The 25,122-nt window shown below is 38.6% G+C and overlaps 5 protein-coding genes across 5 annotated transcripts; all 5 read left to right on the top strand.

Moving 5' to 3' along the window:
- Positions 1-6,442: 6,442 nt before the first annotated feature.
- Positions 6,443-7,027, top strand: LOC134091972 (transcription factor HES-5-like). The gene is made up of 2 exons (XM_062544744.1): positions 6,443-6,512; positions 6,623-7,027. Exons 1-2 carry the CDS (start codon positions 6,450-6,452, stop codon positions 7,025-7,027), a joined length of 468 nt encoding a protein of 155 aa, XP_062400728.1. The 5' UTR covers positions 6,443-6,449.
- Positions 7,028-10,911: 3,884 nt separating this feature from the next.
- On the top strand, positions 10,912-11,488 carry LOC134091946 (transcription factor HES-5-like). The gene is made up of 2 exons (XM_062544698.1): positions 10,912-10,974; positions 11,084-11,488. The coding sequence occupies exons 1-2, from the start codon at positions 10,912-10,914 to the stop codon at positions 11,486-11,488; spliced, it is 468 nt and encodes a 155-aa protein (XP_062400682.1).
- A 3,890-nt stretch (positions 11,489-15,378) lies between these two features.
- On the top strand, positions 15,379-15,957 carry LOC134092562 (transcription factor HES-5-like). The gene is made up of 2 exons (XM_062545496.1): positions 15,379-15,441; positions 15,553-15,957. The coding sequence occupies exons 1-2, from the start codon at positions 15,379-15,381 to the stop codon at positions 15,955-15,957; spliced, it is 468 nt and encodes a 155-aa protein (XP_062401480.1).
- Positions 15,958-19,878: 3,921 nt separating this feature from the next.
- LOC134092030 (transcription factor HES-5-like) lies at positions 19,879-20,455 on the top strand. Its single transcript, XM_062544831.1, has 2 exons — positions 19,879-19,941; positions 20,054-20,455. Exons 1-2 carry the CDS (start codon positions 19,879-19,881, stop codon positions 20,453-20,455), a joined length of 465 nt encoding a protein of 154 aa, XP_062400815.1.
- A 3,862-nt stretch (positions 20,456-24,317) lies between these two features.
- Positions 24,318-24,896, top strand: LOC134091884 (transcription factor HES-5-like). The gene is made up of 2 exons (XM_062544595.1): positions 24,318-24,380; positions 24,492-24,896. The coding sequence occupies exons 1-2, from the start codon at positions 24,318-24,320 to the stop codon at positions 24,894-24,896; spliced, it is 468 nt and encodes a 155-aa protein (XP_062400579.1).
- Positions 24,897-25,122: the final 226 nt, after the last annotated feature.

Raw genomic sequence — 25,122 nt, 5'->3', positions numbered from 1 at the left:
CAGATTTTCCATAGCCTATAGTAAAATGGCCTACAAGTATTTTAAATTCAAGACAGATGTAATTACTTGCCAGACATTCTAGACCAAGGATAAAAGCACACATTAAGCAAAACACTGAGCATGCAGAAGATCTGCGGTTCCCTAACTTTTATTCCTGTGTACCACCTTCTACTTCCTGACTTGGCTGGCGTACCCCCCAACATCCGGCACATTAAAAAGTAACATATTCTGACGTATTCCAGGCATCATGATAAGCCGCCCATTTTTAATGAAAACATACAAATTATATCCTTTAATTTTATGTTTCCATTTCATTATGATCTGATTTGAAATTATGTATTTATTCATGAATTAATTACAAAAGATTTTAAAAGTTAATTCGTTAACACCTCTCCGCCATACGCGTACCACAATTTGGGAATCCCTGCCTTCGACTAGTAGGCTGGGTGAACCCTGCCTGAACATCCGGGGAATTTGAATTTCGCCCGGCAGCTCAGGCTGGAAACCAGCAGATCTATCTCCGCTGTTTACTGCCAGAACCTTTGGCTCCAATCAGAAACGACCATACTCTAGTCCTGGCACGCTATTGGCCGGTGACGTGACGATAACGAAACTTAAGCGACGTGAAGTGCAGTAGAAACAAAGCACAGCCTCCCCAGACTAATGTTCAGTCTTAAAAGATTGAGCATTGTGAAAACCAGACTATTTGACTAGCCTTCCTCCTGAAAGATTCAATTGCATTTGAGTTCATCTTCCAATTGAAACAACCTCCAGGGGGCGACATTGCTTTGACTCTTATCTTGTTGCAATCAGTAGAGGGCAGGCTTGCCTCTGTTACTCATGCATTATTGCATGGTGCTACTCTTGTTAATGGGGCAAGCACCCAGCAGAGGGAGGCATGCTTTGGCACATATGCTTTGGCTTGTTATAGTCTCGCCCCTTTGCTCCCATCTTGTAAAACACAACCCTTAGTGACTCTCAAGCAGGCCAATGGTGAAGTTTGTTAGTGCTAATAAGATTCATTCATAGCCACTGCCATGGCAATCAATTGCTTCTACATTCATATAGAGCTGCTCAATAATTTGATACTTCTTGCTTGATGACTAGCAAGGTAAAGAAGGGCTGCTATAGGCTCTGCTGCATGCTTATCAAAGAACAGGTGCTCTTGGTGGTGCAGGTACAATTCATACAAATCACCAAATCCCGGTGAATCTAGAAATAGCTTGAGGAATTTGTTTAGCTCTTTAACAACAGCTTTAACAGCTGCAATGAACAGAAGTTCATGCATAGTTTGTTCATGAATATGAATATAATACTTTTGAGTGAATTTTCAATGTTTTCTCTAGGTTTTTTTCATGTATGAAGAGGAGTATTGGCTGGGCTCCAGCAAGGTCTCCCTGCACATGTGCAGACTAAACCGTCTACTCATAAGAGCTGTGTTCTGCCACATCTCCATACAAATGTGTGAGTCCAGGTTAGGTTGGAGTTTCACACACTTTATGGCCTATGACCAAACCTCAGGGGACACTGCGCAATATGGGCCTGCCACATGCTCAACTGGGGGGTCACTGACCATGCATTAGGGGACAAGGTGCTGGGCTCGGGTTGATGGAGAGGGACCCACAGAGCTAGGTGAATGTGGGAAAAACATGACCCTACACAGTGAATTAATATGCTGGCTAATGTTTATGTCAAAAGGGTTACCAAATTCCTTATCATGAATGTGTATTCCAGAACAATGCACAGTTTTAAAATATATGTGAATTTTATTATTTTGGAATTTTTTTTCTCATGTTGAAGTATTAATAAATTTCAGACATAAAATTTGAGATATCTGTCATGAAATACAAGTTACCTTCCATCTCTCCTGGAAAAAAACATTGGTTCTCCTCTATACTCAAATTAGCCCCCGTGCCCCATGACAGTATACCCCCTCCTTTTTCCCCTGAAGCTGGGAAACACCAAGGCACAAGGCTTCCCACACGTCTGTGTTCACCCCATTCATCCCCCGGGACAAAAGAAGTGTGTCGGCTCTCTCAGCCCCTCTGGCCCAGACTGACCCAAGGGAATCACAAGCCTCAGGTGTAGCTTCAGCGTGAGAACATCAGTGTAGCATTTTTTTTTGTGTTTTGTGCAAACAAAAATAGAATAAAACGTAAAAAAAAGATCAGAAAATAAATCAAATGTATACACATATCTCTCATCAAAATGATATATCTTGCAATATATCTTTCTGTAAGTTTAACTTTAAATTGCATTGGAACTGATCATTTGATATCCTGATGAGCAATTTGCCTATTGTCATAGCTATCAATTTATCGAGATATGCAAAGAGATAGTGCAAATACTGAGTCCACAGAAAGTCAACCAACACAGATTACAATAACATTCTTGCCCTGGTATGACAACAAAATTTGTGGCAAATTTGAATGTACAAATCTATTACCAGTGGCATTTTCAGACACATTTTCATACAGTATGTTCAAATAATCACACTAAAATAATTTGTATAAATAATTTTGCAAATCATTTTGTTATTTTATGTGTGTCTTATCAAATGAGATTGCTTTGTTTGTATTTACAAGACCGGTTGTCCTTATTATGTAAATCATTGGAGATTATTTCACGCTGTACATAATTAATCCAGGGGTCGTGGGTAGCTTGTCTACAGGCTTTTTCCCACAGAAAACACGACTGTCCCTTCCGACAGATGGCACAGAGAACAGCCTCCCCTCCCATCCAGCCTGGGCAAAACCTTTCATGCTCCAACTGACAGGAGAGAATCATGTGTTGACCATTGTCCCACGATCCGGCAGCTCTGATTGGTTGTCAAATGCCCCGAGCATCAAGAAGGAGTATAAATAGATCCCTATCTGCCTTCAGAAAATCAATCTCGCTGAGAACCATCCCTCGAACAGCTACTTCCACCTGCTCAACTGAGACCAAGACTTCAGGAAACATGCCGGAATACACAAACATCCTTCTCCAGGACAGCATCAAGGCCCAGACACCAAGGTGAGATAGAAGCAAAATCAAAAAGATAATACTTAAACAAACTGAACTAACCTATGCTATGTTTGAATTGATGCAAGAGGCTAACCAATATTTCTATTGTCTTGGTTCAGGTGTAAACTTCAGAGACTGGAGAGCAAGTGTCTGAGGACTGTTGAAAAACTGAGGGCCGCTCTTGAGGAGCACCTGCAGAATGGTGTTCCCACTGCGGAGATGCTGGAAAAGACAGTCTCCCTGTTGACCCTGAAGAAGGCCCTGCTCTTTCCAAACGGCTACTCCAGGTGTTCTCGAGACATCCTGCGGCTCTTCCCCTCTCCTGATGACGACATCACACCCTTGCTCTGCCAGAACTGACAGTCCAATGTCAGGATGAGGAGCCAGGAGTGGAGGCCAAAGTGATTTTTTTAAAGAAACAAAAACATCCTATGGATTTGTCAGACCCCATCAGAGAATTTCTTACTCTGTCGTTGCACTGCTGTGATATACAACTGGTGAAAAAATTCACCAGTTATGAACAGAATGCTGAATAACATGCTGCTTACTTACTTAAGTTATTCAAAGCAAAGTTGCTCTATGTTTGCAATGAAATGTGATGCTAGCATTTATTTCTTTGCGTTAATAATGATATATTCTCTCACAGAGAAAATTATTTTTATGTTGATATTCTTTTTTGTTAAGAAAAATGGCATTCTCCTAAAAAAAAAAGCCATGGTGCTATGGCCTATGCTATGCCTTTGTGTAAAGGTACTTTGGATGGTTTTCATTCAGCTGAGAGATTTATAATGTTTGTTGTGTAATGAAGTTTAATGAAGAAATGTATGTACTGTCAAAAATAATGATGATGTTGTCATTAAAAATTCTTATTATTGAACTTATGTTGCCGCAATCTCTTCTTGATTTTATTCCCCTTCTTGATATGTTATGCATATCTTGGACCTGGGTAGAACATTTCTTCAAAGCAATTTCTTCAAAGCAATATCAGAGGTATATCCTGCTGTACACATAATAATATGTTGCTCCAAACTGACTGACTGATGTCAATAAGGAAATATCAGTATTGATTGCACTGACATCAATCCCATTTGCACCTTGCAAATCCTGGACAAATTATAAAGCAATTTCACCACATGTTGAAATTGTGCATTACAATATCTCTTTAGATTTAAAGAAAGGACAAGAAAACATCAACTTCTAATGAGACATAAAACAGAATTGTCATGGGCAGAGAGGTGAAGCCAATATTTCTGAAGTAACTATTTCTGAATCAAATACAGTTGGAGGGTTGAAGACTTTAGATGTTATATTGGAAATAATTTGCAATTTCATATATTCACATGTGAATAGTTTTTTTTTTTTTTCTTGTCCTGGAGGATGAAAATGTTTCTGAAGCAACTAGTATTTCTGAATCAATACAATCCAAGGTAAAAAGGGTTGTTGACTTCTAATGTTATCTCAACTGGAAATCATTCACAATTTCAGATATTCATATTGTTTTTTCACATTTTGTTTTTACTTTTTTTTGGAATTGGAGGATGAAAATGTGCTATCACTGCATACATAGTGCATTCATTATACTTTTATTGTTGCATTACTATTACTGCATCACTTTTCTTATGTTTAATAATAACATAAAGTTGCTAATCTGGCTCTAAATTATTGTATCAGAAGTTAACCATTAAATCTGTATCAATCTGGTGGTTAGGAACACCTTTCTTGAGATATAGGCTACTGTCATTGTCATTAACAAGGCACACTTCTATTATTCACATGGGAATTCCTTTCAATGGGCAGAGTGTGGGAAAGCTCTGAAGAGGAGAATCTCAGAAGCTAGGTCATTAGCATATCAGCCCCAATGCCAGAAGTAGGCCTATGGCAGGTTGTGAGTGACATAAATTAGAGTTGTTATGTAAACAATGCATGTTTGCTCAGCAAAATCATTTAATGACTACTAAAACAATCAGCAGAAAGCACAATAATGATGCATTTAAGCATACTGACTGTACACATAACACCGCTCAAGTGCTGTTTACATTTCAGTTTATGTTTACCTTTGCATCGCAAACAGAAACGAAGCATCACATGAAGCATTATGACCTTTGTGATACTTTTGGATTTTAATAAAACATATTATATCATAATTCAATTCCAATTCATAATTCAATTATCGCGACATCATAATTCTCATCCATGTAAATTGCGCTGGAGTATGTTAAGCATATTTATAATTTTATAATCCTGTCAAACTAAATACAAATTACAAATCATTTGGATTTAATGAGGAAATAGTTTATGGCTTTTATTTCATTTCAAATCATCATCATCTACAATCCGCATTAGCATCATCTACTGATCTCCATGCCCGTGTGACATCCACAATCCAACATGTTATGTAATCAAGAACACACTGAGAGGAAGATCAGACAGTATAGCCTACTCTCTCCCTCCAGATGGAGGATGCCGAGAGGTTCTGTCCATTAAATAACACCCAGCCATTAGCTGTCACTAATGGTCCATTCAGTGGTCTTGAAAGCCTTTTTGTATGTACTTTTCAGTTCCACTGACCACCACAGCAGGCAAGGTTCAGGGCTCAGCGTGGGAAACCTTGATGGAAGCTCTGCACACAGAACTAGTAACATCTGGCCACGTTTTATGGTCAGCCCTTTGACCAAGCAGACCTAACAGTGGACATGTCTGAGAGAGCTATATACAACGAGGAAGGACTAGCAAATAGGTAGTATGACTGGGCATGATAGAGTGATAAATAAATATCTTGTAACACCATATCATATATCATATATCATATATGGCACCAAAAAAATGGTTCTTCAAAGCCTGCAGGGTCCTGTATTGCACCCCAAGATCCTTTTTTTAAGAAGAGTGTAAGATATTGTACAGAAAACATGCCTATAAAGTACAGAGTGAAAAGTCTGGGTGCTATACCTTTCTGGTTACAATGATTTACGAATGTAAATACAGTAGCTTTACCACTGACTTAAGACATCAATATTCTACCTTAAATACTATCAGAAATGTCTTCTCAGCTTTAAACGCTGTATGCTGTGTGTACAGTGCTGAACAACGTGTGCCCTGTCAGCATCACTGACCCCAAAATCAGGCAGCAGATTAACTCTCCTCTCAGGGTCAGTCCTTTCCCACATCCACACAGTGGGTCTGTGGGTCTCTCTCCATCACCCCCAACCAGCACCTGTTCCCCTGAGGTTTGACCATTGTGCCCCAGCAATGGGAGAATCCAGCATGTGGCAGCTCCACACTCCTCATTGTCCTCTGCAGCTCAGCCATTGGCTGCTGACTGTGAGAAACTCCAACCAGCTCAAGACCCACACATTCATATGGAGATCTGGGAGTATAAATAGAGGACATCAAGCCAGTGCTGATCAGATTCACTCTACACAGAGAGATCTACTGCAGCTACAGCAATGGCGCCTACAATCACTTCAACAGCAGATTACCCAAAGGAACATTTGAGTCTGAACCTCAAGGTAAATATTGTGACCGATTGCTTTTAGATTTTAAAAAATGTTCCTTGACCTCATACACTGTACATATTTAAAGATCAAATGTATTAATGACATCTATTTCCTATTTGCAGATAAGAAAACCAATTGTTGAGAAGATGCGCAGGGATCGCATCAACAAAAGTATTGAGGACCTCAAGGATCTCCTGGGTCCAAAACTCCTCAACCAGCAGCCTGAATCCAAGCTGGAGAAAGCTGACATCCTGGAGATGACCGTTTGCCTCCTGAGACAACAGCTCCAGCATAAGACTCTGCTCTCCTCTGATGCGGTGCACCAGGGATTCTCCACCTGTGCCAAGGAAGATGTTCACTTCCTGTCAAAAACCCATGGAACTGTGCTGAACCACTTCCAGACCCAGAAGCCATCCTCTGATGAGGACATGCCAGATCAAGCCCTGCCTCAGTTTAGTGTGTTGAATCAGCACACACTGAGCAAAGACAAGAGTCCAGCCAAGAGCGCCCACTGGAGGCCTTGGTAGAAAACTATGAAGTGTGGTTCAACAAGAACTAAGACTGTTATTGGTTAAACCTGAAAATTCAGGTGCTTTTCATCTGAAAAGAATGTCAGATCATTTCCAGGAGGAAATAAGGAATACCACATCTGTGATACAGACTTTTAACTGTCTTCAGTGAAGACTTTCTTACATGTGTGCCAAATTATATGAATTGCAAAACAGCCATATTGGTGACATTTTCATAGCTGAAAATAACTCAAATACCATGTTATTGAAATAATGACAACACCCTGCTTTCTTTTAAAGCAACATGTTGTTTCTTAGGAAACTGTGCTAACCTCATTAATGAAATTTTCTCAGTGAGAGATTTTTTTTATTTCAACATTGGGAGAAATGTGAAACTTTCTTAACATTTAAGAAACATGAATGTGCTTTCAATGAAATGCATCTTTTATGTGTTGTAATAACCACAAATAGCTTTGATATGAAGCTTCCAATGTCTTTTATAAAGGCCTGTTATATTTGTCTTATTAGAGATAAAGTTGTGTAGGCCCTAATGTCACATATAGACATTTTATTCTAAGATGCTAGAAACCGACTTAATTAATGGAATTTCCTCAAAGAGGAAGACATTTTTTTTCTTACCTCAACAAAGCGAGAAATATAAAACTTTCTTGACATTTAAGAAACATGATCAGTGTGCTTTCAATGAAATGCATTTCTTATGTGCTGTAATAACCACAAATAGCTTTGATATGAAGCTTCCATTGTCTTTTATAAAGACATGTATATTTGTCTCATATAGAGATCAACCTGTTGATTGTCAATAGACAATGGTTTTTATCTGTGTTGTTAAGAAAACGTTATTGTTTTCGAATGTCTTGACTCCCAAGCCGGACAAAGTACAATAAATCAATGTTTGCGTAATTCACTCTCTTGTCTCTGTTTGATCAGTAGATATATTTTAGACCAGATGTTAATTCTGAATATGCAGCTGTAGGTTATAGACAGTACAACTTAAAAACAGTCAACAGGTCAAGGAAACTCAAAGTCAATTGCCAGTCTTTTTTCATCTGAACCACTCCTTACTGTACAACACAAACCCCAAACCTCACCCTTCCCCATAGCATAGAAGGTACATTCCCTAATCCATCACTTTAGTAAGATTCAATAGTATGCTCAGATTGTCAGCAATTGTACTAAATTGTGCATTGTGGGCTAGAAAGCATAGGCCTACTTAAATTTCAATTTCACCTCATTTCATTGTGAGAGCATTCCAACTACCTTGAGATTTGGAGAGGTTTTTGCAACAAGTTTAGCAAACTATTGGATCCAGTGGCACCTGTTGAAACCCATTATCATTTGATGTTCTTTATGTCTGAAGAACCAGGCAATAAGCTGGGTAAGTGGTTGTGTCTTCCAGCAGTTTAAATAGCGCTGGGAGTGGTTAGCACTGACGACATACAGCATAGGCTTACGTATCTAAGTGCAGCGTGATTTCTTCTGTATAACTCAAATCCCCTTTTATTGTTAACATTTACAGAAATAACATAAAATGTTACAATACAGGAATATTATTTTATCCACAAAATCGCAGATTCCAATTCAATTTAAAATGGCTCCATCTTTTTGAATCTGGTGTGCAATGTTGAAAGAAACACAATTTCATCAACAGTGAAAGACTGGATATAATGCATGCTTACTATGTCTTAGAAATGAAACCAACATGCAGGATTGGTTCACTGATCTTTTCTTTCATGGTGTTCATATTCAAACATCATAGCGAACACAATACAAATGTGATATTGGAGAGAGAAATATTATCAAGTAGTAAAAGGCATCAACTTTGTTCTGCAGTCGTCAAGCACACACATAAAATACACTTGGATATGGCATTATGAATGTCGATGGTGTTTCTTGCTCTTAAGTATCATAATGAATTTGAAGTAATGCTATATCTCAATAATGTCCCTCTGGCTATAATCCATACTCAATATTGGTTTCAAAATGTTTGCTGTTAAAAATCAAAACAATTTATGATTGTAATCTAATCCAGTGGTTGGATAGAAACTGAATTAGACCCCACTGCTCTCACCGTCAGCTGAGCAGCAGGGGGATGGAACTCCTTAACTAATGTGGAGGGTAATGAGACACACTTCTATTGTTCCCCATTGAAGAGCAGAGAATGGAGAGAGTGTGGGAAAGCGTGGTGGACTCTCTCACAGACCTCCTGTGGGACAATGGACACTGACTTGAAATGTCAGAATTTGCTTGGTGTTCTACAAAAAAACCTGTGATGTTAATATGAGGAAAGAATCTGTAGAGTTCAGTTAGAAAATAAAGGGTCAAATCATGTTTACTAAACAACATGTACAAACCTGTTTGTATACAATTCTGAAAACAAGTGATATGTTTTAGTTATAGTTTGTTCAAAGATCAAATGCATCTCAAAGTCAGGAGACCTGTTAAAATGCTTACTCTGGAAGAAGGACGCTGAAGCTGTGATGCATTGAAAACTGCACACTAATGGATGTTATTCATGAAATGACGCCCTTACCCAGTCTGATAAGGCACACTTCCATTATTCACAACGGACTGTCAATGGTCAAAGTGTGGGAAAGCTCTGGAGAGGAGAGTCTCAGTTCCTGGTCATTAGCATCCACAGTCCCAGTGGAGTTTCCGCACACCCTCAAGGGAATAGGCCATGCAGTGTGTGTTTAATTTGTTACAATAAATAACAGCAACAACAGCAAAAGTATTAATATTTGCATATCATCAAGGCTACATCAGATACATCAGATCCAGTAGTGTTCAAGGTTAAAAGTTAACATGCTGGAATAATATTATGAGTAAATGTAGCGACAAAAAAATAATTTCACTTTTCTTAATGGTTCATTATCAGTTTGTCATGGAGGAATGCACATTATGGAGAATGATTTACTGAGGAATGAGAAGACTAATCTGTAAGTTTTAATATGAATACAAAAATATGCTTAAACTCTTCTTCTGGATCCATCTTCTTCAATCCAATTCTAGTACATTCTTGAATGATGACTATGATGATGATAAGTTCACAGATTTTTGGGAATCATCAAAGCTCAGCCAATGAGATTCTTTCCCTCCAGATGGTTTGTGATGTCATTCTCTGTTCACAGCACAACACAGAGCTGATAGTCGTCATTCCTCAACATGGGTGACTTGAGAAGCTTTTGTGATGCATAGAGGACTTAGTGTGGGAAACTCAAATGAGCGCTCTTTGACACAGGAGGACATCTGGTACATCTGGAGACCTCCTGAAGACAAGTTCCCTCCATATTTTCATCAAGATGTTATTAAAAACTGCACCGCAGAATTTCTGCAATACAGTAGAAAGAGCTAAATTGTTTATTTGAAATTGATCTTCATGCATATGTGATGCATAAAATAATTATTGTATCTTGCAACATGAAAATATTATTGTCAGGAATTCTGTAAACACTTCTTAAAGATCTCAAATATGAACATACTGAAGGTTTGAACTCTAAAACCTGAAAAGCTGTGACATGCATGAAAACACACCACCACACGTGTGTACAAAGTGGTGGGTAAAGTGTGCCCTTTCAGCATCATTGACCCCAACATCAGGCAGCAGACTAACTCTCCTCATAGGGTCAGTCCTTTCCCACATCCACACAGTGGGTCTGTGGGTCTCTCTCCATCACCCCCAACCAGCACCTGTTCCCCTGAGGTTTGACCCTAAAAACTCCTCATTGTCCTCTGCAGCTCAGCCATTGGCTGCTGACTGTGAGAAACTCCAACCAGCCCAAGACCCACACATTCATATGGAGATCTGGGAGTATAAATAGAGGACATGAAGCCAGTGCTGATCAGATTCACTCTACACAGAGAGATCTACTGCAGCTACAGCAATGGCGCCTACAATCATTTCCACAGCAGACTACCCAAAGGAACATTTGAGTCTTAACCTCAAGGTAAATATTGTGACCAACTGCTTTTAGATTTTTACAAATTTCCTTGACCTCATTCATTGTACATATTTAAAGATCAAATGTATTAATGACATCTATTTCCTATTTGCAGATAAGAAAACCTATTGTTGAGAAGATGCGCAGGGATCGCATCAACAAAAGTATTGAGGACCTCAAGGATCTCCTGGGTCCAAAACTCCTCAACCAGCAGCCTGAATCCAAGCTGGAGAAAGCTGACATCCTGGAGATGACCGTTTGCCTCCTGAGACAACAGCTCCAGCATAAGACTCTGCTCTCCTCTGATGCGGTGCACCAGGGATTCTCCACCTGTGCCAAGGAAGATGTTCACTTCCTGTCAAAAACCCATGGAACTGTGCTGAACCACTTCCAGACCCAGAAGTCGTCCTCTGATGAGGACATGCCAGATCAAGCCCTGCCTCAGTTTAGTGTGCTGAATCAGCACACACTGAGCAAAGACAAGAGTCCAGCCAAGAGCGCCCCCTGGAGGCCTTGGTAGAAAACTATGAAGTTTGGTTCAACATGAACTGTCATTGGTTAAGCCTGAAAATGCAGATGTTATATTTTCATTTCATCTGAAAAGAATGTCAGATCATTTCCAGGAGGAAATAAGGAATACCATATCTGTGATACAGACTGCTAACTGTCTTCAGTGAAGACTTTCTTTCAAGTGTGCCAAATTATATGAATTGCAAACAGCCATATTGGTGACATTTTCATAGCTGAAAATAACTCAAATACCATGTTATTGAAATGATGACTACACCCTGCTTTATTTTAAAGCAACATATTTGTTTCTTAGGAAACTGTGCTAACCTCATCTATGGAATTCTCTCAGTGAGATTTTTTATTTATTTCAACAATGGGAGAAATGTGAAACTTTCTTAACATTTAAGAAACATGAATGTGCTTTCAATGAAATGCATCTTTTATGTGTTGTAATAACCACAAATAGCTTTGATATGAAGCTTCCACTGTCTTTTATAAAGGCCTGTTATATTTGTCTCTTTAGAGATAAAGTTGTTGAGTAATGTCAGATGACAATGATTTTATTCTAAGATGTTAGAAATTCACTTAATTAATGCAATTTTCTCAAGGAGGAAGATGTTTTCTTTCTTACCTCAACAAAGTGAGAAATATAAAACTTTCTTGACATTTAAGAAACATGATTATTGTGCTTTCAATGAAATGCATTTTTTATGTGCTGTAATAACCACAAATAGCTTTGATATGAAGCTTCCATTGTCTTTTATAAAGACCTGTTATATTTGTCTCATATAGAGATCAACCTGTTGATAGACAATGGTTTTGTTCTGTGTTGTTAAGAAAACGTTATTGTTTTCTAATGTTTTAACTCCCAAGCCGGACAAAGTACAATAAATCAATGTCTGCGTAATTCACTGTCTCTTGTCTCTGTTTGATCAGTAGATATATTTTAGACCAGATGTTAATTATGAATATGCAGCTAACTAAACTAAAACTTAATAACAGTCAACACACAACAAGGCAACTCACAATCAATTGCCAGTCTTTTTCCATCTGAACCACTCCTTACTGTACAGCACAAACCCCAAACTTCACCCTTTACAGACACAGATATATGCCTTTATCCATAACTTTAGTAAGATTAGTATGCTCATATTGTCAGCATCTGTAGGCTGGAAGGAAACTGTCCTTGAATTTCAAGTCCACATCACTTCATTGTGAGAACATTCCAACAACCTTGAGATTTGGAGATATGTTTGCAACATCTTTAGCCAACAATTGAATCCAGTGACACTTGTTGAAATATACTTTGATTTGAAGTTCTCATGGCTACAAAGAACCAGGCAATTATATTTAACTGGGTAAGCTGTGTAATGTGTATTACAGCAGTTTAGATGGGACAGTTTATGCTAGAAGTCAAATAGTGGCAAGAGCTGATGACATACCAAAAGCATACTGTACAGTACGTATGTATACTGTGCATTATTCTCTTTAGAATTAAAATCCCTTTTTACTGTAGATATTTACAGAAATGACGTATATAGCACAATACAGGAATATTATTTAATGCACAAGATTCCAAGATTCCAATTTAAAGCAAAATGGTTCCATCTGTTTGTTTCTGATGTGCAGCAATGCACTGTCATCAACAGTGATAAACTGTTTTTACTTTTGACTGCATGCTCACAGTGTTTTGGCAATGAAACCAAGATGCACGATAGGATCACCGATCTTTACTTTCATGCTCGTCATATTTAAACTCTATAGCTAACACTATACAAATGTGACATTGGAGGAAAATATTATATCAAGTAGTAAAAGGTTTCAACTTTGTTCTACAGTCGTCAAGCACACACATAAAATACACGGATATGGCATTATGAATGTCGATAGTGTTTCTTGCTCTTAGTAAGTATCATAATGAATTTGAAGTAATGCTATATCTCAAAAATGTCCCTCTGGCTATAATCCATACTCAATATTGGTTTCAAAATGTTTGCTGTGAAAAAAATCAAAACAATTTATGATTGTAATCTAATCCAGTGGTTGGATAGAAACTGAATTAGACCCCACTGCTCTCACCGTCAGCTGGGCAGCAGGGGGATGGAACTCCTTGACTAATGTGGAGGGTAATGAGACACACTTCTATTGTTCCCCATTGAAGAGCAGAGAATGGAGAGAGTGTGGGAAAGCGTGGTGGACTCTCTCACAGACCTCCTGTGGGTCAATGGACACTGACTTGAAACATCAGAATTTGCTTGGTGTGCAAAAAAACTGATGTTAATATTAGGAAAGAATCTGTAGAGTTCAGTTAGAAAATAAAGGGTCAAATCAAATCATGTTTACTAAACAACATGTACAAACCTGTTTGTATACAATTCTGAAAACAAGTGATATGTTTTAGTTATAGTTTGTTCAAAAATCAAATGCATAAATCTCAAAGTCAGGAGACCTGTTAAAAAGTTTACTCTGGAAGAAGGACACTGAAGCTGTGATGCATTGAAAACTGCACACTAATGGAAGTTATTCCTGAAATGACACCCTTACCCAGTCCTGATAAGGCACACTTCCATTATTCACAGCGGACTGTCAATGGTCAAAGTGTGGGAAAGCTCTGGAGAGGAGAGTCTCAGTTCCTGGTCATTAGCATCCACAGTCCCAGAGGAGTTTCCGCACACCCTCAAGGGAATAGACCAGTGTGTGTTTAATTTGTTATAATAAATAACAGCAACAACCACAAACGTATTGACATTTGCATATCATCAAGGCTACATCAGATACATCAGATCCACTACAGTAGTGTTCAAGGTTAAAAGTTAACATGCTGGAATAATATTGTAAGTAAATGTAGCAACAAAAAAAGAATTTCACTTTTCTTAATGGTTCATTATCAGTTTGTCATGGATGAATGCACGTTATGGAGAGTGATTTACTGAGGAATGAGAAGACTACTCTGCACGTTTTGAAATGAATACAAAAAAAAAGTATATGCTTAAACTCTTCTTCTGGATCCATCTTCTTCAATCCAATTCTAGTACATTCTTGAAACATGATGTTAAATTCACAGATTTTTGGGAATCATCAAAGCTCAGCCAATGAGATTGTTTCCCTCCAGATGGTTTGTGATGTCATTCTCTGTTCACAGCACACCACAGAGCTGATAGTCGTCATTCCTCAACATGGGTGACTTGAGAAGCTTTTGTGATGCATAGAGGACTTAGTGTGGGAAACTCAAGTGAGCGCTCTTTGACACAGGAGGACATCTGGTACATCTGGAAAAGACCTGAAGACAAGTTTCTCTCCGTATTTTCATCAAGATGTTCTTAAAAATTGCACCGCAGCATTTCTACAATAAAGAAAAAAGAGCTAAATTGTTTATTTGAAATTGATCTTCATGCATATGTAATGCATAAAATAATTATTGTATTTTCCAATACACATGAAAATATTGTTGTCAGGAATTCTGTAAATTCTACTTAAAGATCTCAAATATGAACATGCTGAAGGTTTGAACTCTAAAACCTGAAAAGCTGTGACATGCATGAAAACACACCACCACACGTGTGTATAAAGTGGTGGGTAAAGTGTGCTCTTTCAGCATCATTGACCCCAACATCAGGCAGCAGATAAATTCTCCTCACAGGGTTAGCCCTTTCCCACATCCACACAGTGGGTCTGTGGGTCTCTTTCCGTCACCCCCAACAAGCATCTGTTCCCCTGAGGTTTGACCCTAAAAACTCCTCATTGTCCTCTGCAGCTCAGCCATTGGCTACTGAGTGTGAGAAACTCCAACCAGCCCAAGACCCACACATTCATATGGAGATCTGGGAGTATAAATAGAGGACATCAAGCCAGTGCTGATCAGATTCACTCTACACAGAGAGATCTACTGCAGCTACAGCAATGGCGCCTACAATCACTTCAACAGCAGATTATCCAAAGGAACACTTGAGTCTGAACCTCAAGGTAAATATTGTAACCAATCTCTTTTAGATTTTTCAAAAAATTTGCTTGACCTCATACTCTGTATATATTTACAGATCAAATGTATTAATGACATCTATTTCCTATTTGCAGATAAGAAAACCTATTGTTGAGAAGATGCGCAGGGATCGCATCAACAAAAGTATCGAGAACCTCAAGGATCTCCAGGGTCCAAAACTCCTCAACCAGCAGCCTGAATCCAAGCTGGAGAAAGCTGACATCCTGGAGATGACCGTTTGCCTCCTGAGACAACAGCTCCAGCATAAGACTCTGCTCTCCTCTGATGCAGTGCACCAGGGATTCTCCACCTGTGCCAAGGAAGATGTTCACTTCCTGTCAAAAACTCATGGAACTGTGCTGAACCACTTCCAGACCCAGAAGTCGTCCTCTGATGAGGACATGCCAGATCAAGCCCTGCCTCAGTTTAGTGTGCTGAATCAGCACACACTGAGCAAAGACAAGAGTACAGCCAAGAGCGCCCCCTGGAGGCCTTGGTAGAAAACTATGAAGTGTGGTTCAAAATGAACTAAGACTGTCATTGGTTAAGCCTGAAAATGCAGGTGTTATATTTTCTTTTCATCTGAAAAGAATGTCAGATAATTTCCAGGAGGAAATAAGGAATATCATATCTGTGATACAGACTGCTAACTGTCTTCTGTGAAGACTTTCTTTCAAGTGTGGCAAATTATATAATTTGCAAAACAGCCATATTGGTGACATTTTCATAGCTGAAAATAGCTCATATACCATGTTATTGAAATAATGACAACACCCTGCTTTATTTTAAAGCAACATATTGTTTCTTAGGAAACTGTGCTAACCTCAATAATTGAATTCTCTCAATGAGGTTTTTTATTTATTTCAACATTGGGAGAAATGTGAACATTTCTCAACATTTAAGAAACATGAATGGTGTGCTTTCAATTAAATGCATCTCTTATGTGTTGTAATAACCACAAATAGCTTTGATATGAAGCTTCCACTGTCTTTTATAAAGGCCTGTTATATTTGTCTCATTAGAGATAAAGTTTGTTGAGTAATGTCAGATGACAATGATTTTATTCTAAGATGTTAGAAATTCACTTGATTAATGGAATTTTCTCAAGGAGGAAGATGTTTTCTTTCTTACCTCAACAAAGTGAGAAATATAAAACTTTCTTGACATTTAAGAAACATGATTATTGTGCTTTCAATGAAATGCATTTCTTATGTGCTGTAATAACCACAAATAGCTTTGATATGAAGCTTCCATTGTCTTTTATAAAGACCTGTTATATTTGTCTCATATAGATATCAACCTGTTGATTGTCAGTAGACAATGGTTTTGTTCTGTGTTGTTAAGAAAACGTTATTGTTTTCGAATGTCTTGACTCCCAAGCTGGACAAAGTACAATAAATCAATGTCTGCGTAATTCACTCTCTCTTCTCTCTGTTTGTTCAGTAGATACAGTATATTTTAGACCAGATGTTAAATATGAATATGCAGCTGTAGTTTAAAGAAAGTACAACTTAAAAACAGTCAACAGTCAACTGTCAAGGAAACTCAGAGTCAATTGCCAGTCTTTTTCCATCTGAACCACTCCTTACTGTACAGCACAAACCCCAAACCTCACCCTTCCCCGACACAGATACATTACTTTATCCATAACTGAAGTAAGATTTAATAGTATGCTCATATTGTCAGCATCTGTAGGCTGGAATTTAGGCTGAATTTCAAGTCCACATCATTTCATTGTGAGAACATTCCAACAACCTTGAGATTTGGAGATGTGTTTGCAACATATTTAGCCAACAATTGAATCCGGTGGCACTTGTTGAAACATACTTTGAATTGACGTTCTTATGGCTATGGAGAACCAAGTAATTAGATTTAAAATGTGTAAGCTGTGTCTTCCAGCAGTTTAGATGGGACAGTTTATGCTAGAAGTCAAATAGGGAGTGGCGAGAGCTGGCGATATACCAACAGCATACTGTACGTATGTATACTGTGAGTCTGTGAATATTCTTTTTAGAATTAAAATCCCTTTTGACTGGATATTTACAGAAATGACGTACAATAGCATAATACAGGAATATTATCTAATGCACAAGATTCCAAGATTCCAATTTAAAGCAAAATGGTTCCATCTGTTTGTTTCTGATGTGCAGCAATGCACTGTCATCAACAGTGATAAACTGTTTTTACTTTTGACTGCATGCTCACAGTGTTTTGGCAATGAAACCAAGATGCACGATAGGATCACTGATCTTTACTTTCATGCTCGTCATATTTAAATATTATAGCTAACACTATACAAATGTGACATTGGAGGAAAATATTATATCAAGTAGTAAAAGGTTTCAACTTTGTTCTGCAGTCGTCAAACACACACATAAAATACACTTGGATATGGCATTATGAATGTCGATAGTGTTTCTTGCTCTTAAGTATCATAATGAATTTGAAGTAATGCTATATCTCAATAATGTCCCTCTGGCTATAATCCATACTCAATATTGGTTTCAAAATGTTTGCTGTTAAAAATCAAAACAATTTATGATTGTAATCTAATCCAGTGGTTGGATAGAAACTGAATTAGACCCCACTGCTCTCACCGTCAGCTGGGCAGCAGGGGGATGGAACTCCTTGACTAATGTGGAGGGTAATGAGACACACTTCTATTGTTCCCCATTGAAGAGCAGAGAATGGAGAGAGTGTGGGAAAGCGTGGTGGACTCTCTCACAGACCTCCTGTGGGTCAATGGACACTGACTTGAAACGCCAGAATTTGCTTGGTGTTCTACAAAAAAACTGATGTTAATATGAGGAAAGAATCTGTAGAATTCAGTTAGAAAATAAAGGGTAAAATCAAATCATGTTTACTAAACAACATGTACTGTGTATACACCTGTTTGAATACAATTCTGAAAACAAGTGATATGTTTTAGTTATAGTTTGTTCAAAAATCAAAAGCATGCATCTCAGAGTCAGGAGACCTGTTCAAATGCTTACTCTGGAAGAAGGACGCTGAAGCTGTGATGCATTGAAAACTGCACACTAATGGATGTTATTCATGAAATGACGCCCTTACCCAGTCTGATAAGGCACACTTCCATTATTCACGGTGGACTGTCAATGGTCAAAGTGTGGGAAAGCTCTGGAGAGGAGAGTCTCAGTTCCTTGTCATTAGCATCCACAGTCCCAGTGGAGTTTCTGCACACCCTCCAGGGAATAGGCCAGTGTGTGTTTAATTTGCTATAAAAAATAACAGCAACAACCACAAAATGATTAATATTTGCACATCATCAAGGCTACATCAGATACATCAGATCCACAGTAGGCCTAGTGTTCAAGGTTAAAAGTTAACATGCTGGAATAATATTGTAAGTAAATGTAGCAACGAAAAAAGAATTTCACTTTTCTTAATGGTTCATTATCAGTTTGTCATGGATGAATGCACGTTATGGAGAGTGATTTACTGAGGAATGAGAAGACTACTCTGTAGGTTTTAAAATGAATACAAAAATATGCTTAAACTCCCCTTTTGGATCCATCTTCTTCAATCCAATTCTACATTTTTGAATGATGACGTTAAATTCACAGATTTTTGGGAATCATCAAAGCTCAGCCAATGAGATTGTTTCCCTCCAGATGGTTTGTGATTTCATTCTCTGTTCACAGCACAACACAGAGCTGATAGTCGTCATTCCTCAACATGGGTGACTTGAGAGGCTTTTGTGATGCATAGAGGACTTAGTGTGGGAAACTCAAATGAGCGCTCTTTGACACAGGAGGACATCTGGTACATCTGGAGAGGACCTGAAGACAAGTTTCTCTCTTTATTTTCATCAAGATGTTATTACAAACTGCACCGCAGCATTTCTACAATAAAGAAAAAAGAGCTAAATTGTTTATTTGAAATTGATCTTCTTCATGCATATCTGATGCATAAAACAATTATTGTATTTTGCAATAGACATGAAAATATTGTTGTCAGGAACTGTAAATACTACTTAAAGATCTCAAATATGAACATGCTGAAGGTTTGAACTCTAAAACCTGAAAGGCTATGACATGCATGAAAACACACCACCACACGTGTGTATAAAGTGGTGGGTAAAGTGTGCCCTTTCAGCATCATTGACCCCAACATCAGGCAGCAGACTAACTCTCCTCACAGGGTCAGTCCTTTCCCACATCCACACAGTGGGTCTGTGGGTCTCTCTCCATCACCTCCAACCAGCACCTGTTCCCCTGAGGTTTGACCCTAAAAACTCCTCATTGTCCTCTGCAGCTCAGCCATTGGCTGCTGACTGTGAGAAACTCCAACCAGCCCAAGACCCACACATTCATATGGATATCTGGGAGTATAAATAGAGGACATGAAGCCAGTGCTGATCAGATTCACTCTACACAGAGAGATCTACTGCAGCTACAGCAATGGCGCCTACAATCACTTCAACAGCAGATTACCCAAAGGAACATTTGAGTCTGAACCTCAAGGTAAATATTGTAACCAATCTCTTTTAGATTTTTCAAAGATTGTTGCTTGACCTCATACTCTGTGCATATGTAAAGATCAAATGTATTAATGACATCTATTTCCTATTTGCAGATAAGAAAACCTATTGTTGAGAAGATGCGCAGGGATCGCATCAACAAAAGTATTGAGGACCTCAAGGATCTCCTGGGTCCAAAACTCCTCAACCAGCAGCCTGAATCCAAGCTGGAGAAAGCTGACATCCTGGAGATGACCGTTTGCCTCCTGAGACAACAGCAGCATAAGACTCTGCTCTCCTCTGATGCAGTGCACCAGGGATTCTCCACCTGTGCCAAGGAAGATGTTCACTTCCTGTCAAAAACTCATGGAACTGTGCTGAACCACTTCCAGACCCAGAAGTCGTCCTCTGATGAGGACATGCCAGATCAAGCCCTGCCTCAGTTTAGTGTGCTGAATCAGCACACACTGAGCAAAGACAAGAGTCCAGCCAAGAGTGCCCCCTGGAGGCCTTGGTAGAAAACTATGAAGTGTGGTTCAAGATGAACTAAGACTGTCATTGGTTAAGCCTGAAAATCCAGGTCTTATCATTTCTTTTCAACTGAAAAGAATGTCAGATAATTTCCAGGAGGAAATAAGGAATATCATATCTGTGATACAGACTGCTAACTGTCTTCTGTGAAGACTTTCTTTCAAGTGTGGCAAATTATATAATTTGCAAAACAGCCATATTGGTGACATTTTCATAGCTGAAAATAACTCAAATACCATGTTATTGAAATAATGACAACACCCTGCTTTCTTTTAAAGCAGCATATTGTTTCTTAGGAAACTGTGCTAACCTCATTAATGGATTTCTCTCAATGAGTTTTTTTTTTATTATTTCAACATTGGGAGAAATGTGAAAATTTCTCAACATTTAAGAAACATGAATGGTGTGCTTTCAATGAAATGCATCTCTATGTGTTGTAATAACCACAAATAGCTTTGATATGAAGCTTCCACTGTCTTTTATAAAGGCCTGTTATATTTGTCTCTTTAGAGATAAAGTTGTTGAGTAATGTCAGATGACAATGATTTTATTCTAAGATGTTAGAAACTGACTTAATTAATGGAATTCTCTCGAGGAGGAAGACTTTTTCTTTCTTACCTTAACAAAGTGGGAAATATGAAACTTTCTTGACATTTAAGAAACATGATTATTGTGCTTTCAATGAAATGCATTTCTTATGTGCTGTAATAACCACAAAAATATAGCTTTGATATGAAGCTTCCATTGTCTTTTATAAAGACCTGTTATATTTGTCTCATATAGAGATCAACCTGTTGATTGTCAGTAGACAATGGTTTTGTTCTGTGTTGTTAAGAAAACGTTATTGTTTTCGAATGTCTTGACTCCCAAGCCGGACAAAGTACAATAAATCAATGTCTGCGTAATTCACTGTCTCTTGTCTCTGTTTGATCAGTAGATATATTTTAGACCAGAAATAAGCTATAAATATGCAGCTGTAGTTTAAAGAAAGTAAACAGTCAACAGACAACTGTCAAGGAAACTCACAGTCAATTGCCAGTCTTTTTATTTTATTTTATCTGAACCACTCCTTAGTGTACACCACAAACCCCACTTCTCACCCTTCCCCATAGCATAGAAGGGGCATTCCCTTATCCATAATTTTAGTAAGATTCAATAGCAATTGTACTAAATTGTGCATTGTGGGCAAGAAAGTAGATCTACTTAAATTTCAATTCCACCTCATTTCATTGTGAGAGCATTCAAATGACCTTGAGATTTGGAGAGGTTTTTGCAGTTTAGCCCACTGGATCCAGCGGCACCTGTTGAAACCCACTATGATTTCATGTTCTTTATGTCCATGAAGAACCAGGCAATAAGCTTTAACTGAGTAAGTGGGTGTGTCTTCCAGCAGTTTAAATAGGGCTGGGAGTGGCTAGAGCTGACGACATACAGCATATGCTTACATATCTAAGTGCAGCATGATTTCTTCTGTATAATTAAAATTCCCTTTGATTGTAGACATTTACAGAAATAATGTACAATATTACAATACAGTAATACTCTTTTATCCACAAAATTCCAGATTCCAATTCAATGCAAAATGGTTCCATCTTTTTGTTTCTGATGATTAGCAATGTTGAAACAAACACATTTTCATCAACAGTGATAGACACACTCATTAAATGTGCTTAAGTTGCATATGGCATTATGATAGTGTTTCTTGCCCTGAAGTATCATGATGAATTTGAAGAGATGTTATTTTACATGTTGTCTCTCTAGCTCTTATTCATACTCAATATTGTTTTCAAAATGTTAGCGCAAATAAATTAAAACAATTTAGAAATGTAATCCAGTGGTTGGATAGAAACTGAATTAGACCCCACTGCTCTCACCGTCAGCTGGGCAGCAGGGGGATGGAACTCCTTGACTAATGTGGAGGGTAATGAGACACACTTCTATTGTTCCCCATTGAAGAGCAGAGAATGGAGAGAGTGTGGGAAAGCGTGGTGGACTCTCTCACAGACCTCCTGAGGGTCAATGGACACAGACTTGAAACGCCAGTTGGTGTTCTGCAAAAAAACTGTGATATGAGGAGAGAATCTGTAGAGTTCAGTTAGAAAATAAAGGGTCAAATAGAATAATGTTTACTAAACAACATGTACTGTGTATACACCTGTTTGTATACAATTCGGATAACAATAGTGAAACATGTTTTAGTTTTAGTTTGTTCAAAGATCAAATGCATGTGTTACGGGTCTGCAGGGCTCCTTGCTTGTGTCCTGTCTATTGTGTCTCCCTTACAGGTGAGCCAAGCACAGGTGTGGCGTGGATTGGCACACGTGTGGGTCTGATTGATTACTTCCTGGATGGCCTTTAATATCTCCGTAGACCTAGATGTTGAGGCCGCCGCTTCTGCTCCTCTCCCACACCTTTTTGGCGTTTACTTTCTTTATGCACGACACCTCATCCCATTCCCATGGTTGAAGTGTGGGAAAGCTCTGGAGAGGAGAGTCTCAGTTCCTGGTCATTAGCATCCACAGTCCCAATGGAGTTGCACACCCACAAGGGAATAGGTCCGTGTGTGCTTAATTTGTTATAATAGAAGCAACAACAAAAATATCAACATTTGCATATCATCAAGGCTATACTATCAGATACATCAGATCCACTGCGGTAGAGTTCAAGGTTAAAAGTTAACATGCTAGAAGTAAGTAAATGTAGCAATGAAGAAGGAATTTCACTTTTCTTTATGCTTCATTATCAGTTTCTCATAGATGAATGCACGTTATGGAGAGGGATTTACTGAGGAATGAGGAGAATACTCTTAAGTTTTAAAATGAATACAAAAATATGTTTAAAATCTTCTTCTGGATCCTTCTTCATCAATCCAATTCTAGAACATTCTTCTACGATGACGTTAAATTCACAGATTTTTGGGAATCATATCAAAGCTCAGCCAATGAGATTCTTTCCCTCCAGATGGTTTGTGATGTCATTCTCTGTCCACAGCACAACACTGAGCTAGTCGTCATTCCTCAACATGGGTGACTTGAGAAGCTTTTGTGATGCATAGAGGACTTAGTGTGGGAAACTCAAATGAGCGCTCTTTGACACAGGAGGACATCTGTTACATCTGGAGAACTCCTGAAGACAAGTTTCCCTCCATATTTTCATCAAGATGTTATTACAAACTCCATGACAGCATTTCTACAATAAAGAAAAAAGAGCTAAATTGTTTATTTGAAATGTATCTGCATGCATAATGCATAAAGCCCCGAGAATGTTTCTATTTTGCAAAAGACATGAAAATATTTTTCTCAAGAATTCTGCAAATATTACTTTTTTTCTTTTACTCTTAACTCTCAAACCTTAAAGGCTGTGACATAGATAGATAGATAGATAGATAGATAGATAAATAGATAGATAGATAGATAGATAGATAGATAGACATATAGACAGATAGATAGATACTTTATTCATCCCCAAAGGGAACTGCAAGACATGCATGAGAACACACCACCACACGTGTCTGTACAGTGGTGGGTAACGTGTGCCCTGTCAGCATCATTGACCCCAACATCAGGCAGCAGATAAATTCTCCTCACAGGGTCAGTCCTTTCCCACATCCACACAGTGGGTCTGTGGGTCTCTCTCCATCACCCCCAACCAGCACCTGTTCCCCGGAGGTTTGACCCTAAAAACTCCTCATTGTCCTCTGCAGCTCAGCCATTGGCTGCTGACTGTGAGAAACTCCAACCAGCCCAAGACCCACACATTCATATGGAGATCTGGGAGTATAAATAGAGGACATCAAGCCAGTGCTGATCAGATTCACTCTACACAGAGAGATCTACTGCAGCTACAGCAATGGCGCCTACAATCATTTCTATAGCAGACTACCCAAAGGAACATTTGAGTCTGAGCCTCAAGGTAAATATTGTAAACAATGTCTTTTAGATTTTTCAAAAATGTTCCTTGACCTCATACTACGTACATATTTAAAGATCAAATGTATTAATGACATCTATTTCCTATTTGCAGACAAGAAAACCTATTGTTGAGAAGATGCGCAGGGATCGCATCAACAAAAGTATTGAGGACCTCAAGGATCTCCTGGGTCCAAAACTCCTCAACCAGCAGCCTGAATCCAAGCTGGAGAAAGCTGACATCCTGGAGATGACCGTTTGCCTCCTGAGACAACAGCTCCAGCATAAGACTCTGCTCTCCTCTGATGCAGTGCACCAGGGATTCTCCACCTGTGCCAAGGAAGATGTTCACTTCCTGTCAAAAACCCATGGAACTGTGCTGAACCACTTCCAGACCCAGAAGTCGTCCTCTGATGAGGACATGCCAGATCAAGCCCTGCCTCAGTTTAGTGTGCTGAATCAGCACACACTGAGCAAAGTCAAGAGTCCAGCCAAGAGCGCCCCCTGGAGGCCTTGGTAGAAAACTATGAAGTGTGGTTCAACGTGAACTAAGACTGTCATTGGTTAAGCCTGAAAATGCAGGTGTTATATCTTCTTTTCATCTGAAAAGAATGTCAGATCATTTCCAGGAGGAAATATGGAAAACCATATCTGTGATACAGACTGCTAACTGTCTTCAGTGAAGACTTTCTTACAAGTGTGGCAAATTATACAATTTGCAAAACAGCCATATTGGTGACATTTTC

This window comes from Sardina pilchardus, chromosome 9 (assembly GCF_963854185.1).
Source record: "Sardina pilchardus chromosome 9, fSarPil1.1, whole genome shotgun sequence".
In the NCBI taxonomy this organism is placed as follows: domain Eukaryota; kingdom Metazoa; phylum Chordata; class Actinopteri; order Clupeiformes; family Clupeidae; genus Sardina; species Sardina pilchardus.
Note: the sequence above shows the minus strand (reverse complement) of the source record. Positions and strands in the feature narration are given on the sequence as shown.

Coding starts and splice junctions, on each gene's coding strand:
- LOC134092562 (XM_062545496.1), top strand. CDS start 15,379: ATGGCGCCTACAATCACTTCAACAGCAGATTATCCAAAGGAACACTTG. Junction 15,442..15,552: donor ACTTGAGTCTGAACCTCAAG/GTAAATATTGTA, acceptor TCCTATTTGCAG/ATAAGAAAACCTATTGTTGA.
- LOC134092030 (XM_062544831.1), top strand. CDS start 19,879: ATGGCGCCTACAATCACTTCAACAGCAGATTACCCAAAGGAACATTTG. Junction 19,942..20,053: donor ATTTGAGTCTGAACCTCAAG/GTAAATATTGTA, acceptor TCCTATTTGCAG/ATAAGAAAACCTATTGTTGA.
- LOC134091946 (XM_062544698.1), top strand. CDS start 10,912: ATGGCGCCTACAATCATTTCCACAGCAGACTACCCAAAGGAACATTTG. Junction 10,975..11,083: donor ATTTGAGTCTTAACCTCAAG/GTAAATATTGTG, acceptor TCCTATTTGCAG/ATAAGAAAACCTATTGTTGA.
- LOC134091972 (XM_062544744.1), top strand. CDS start 6,450: ATGGCGCCTACAATCACTTCAACAGCAGATTACCCAAAGGAACATTTG. Junction 6,513..6,622: donor ATTTGAGTCTGAACCTCAAG/GTAAATATTGTG, acceptor TCCTATTTGCAG/ATAAGAAAACCAATTGTTGA.
- LOC134091884 (XM_062544595.1), top strand. CDS start 24,318: ATGGCGCCTACAATCATTTCTATAGCAGACTACCCAAAGGAACATTTG. Junction 24,381..24,491: donor ATTTGAGTCTGAGCCTCAAG/GTAAATATTGTA, acceptor TCCTATTTGCAG/ACAAGAAAACCTATTGTTGA.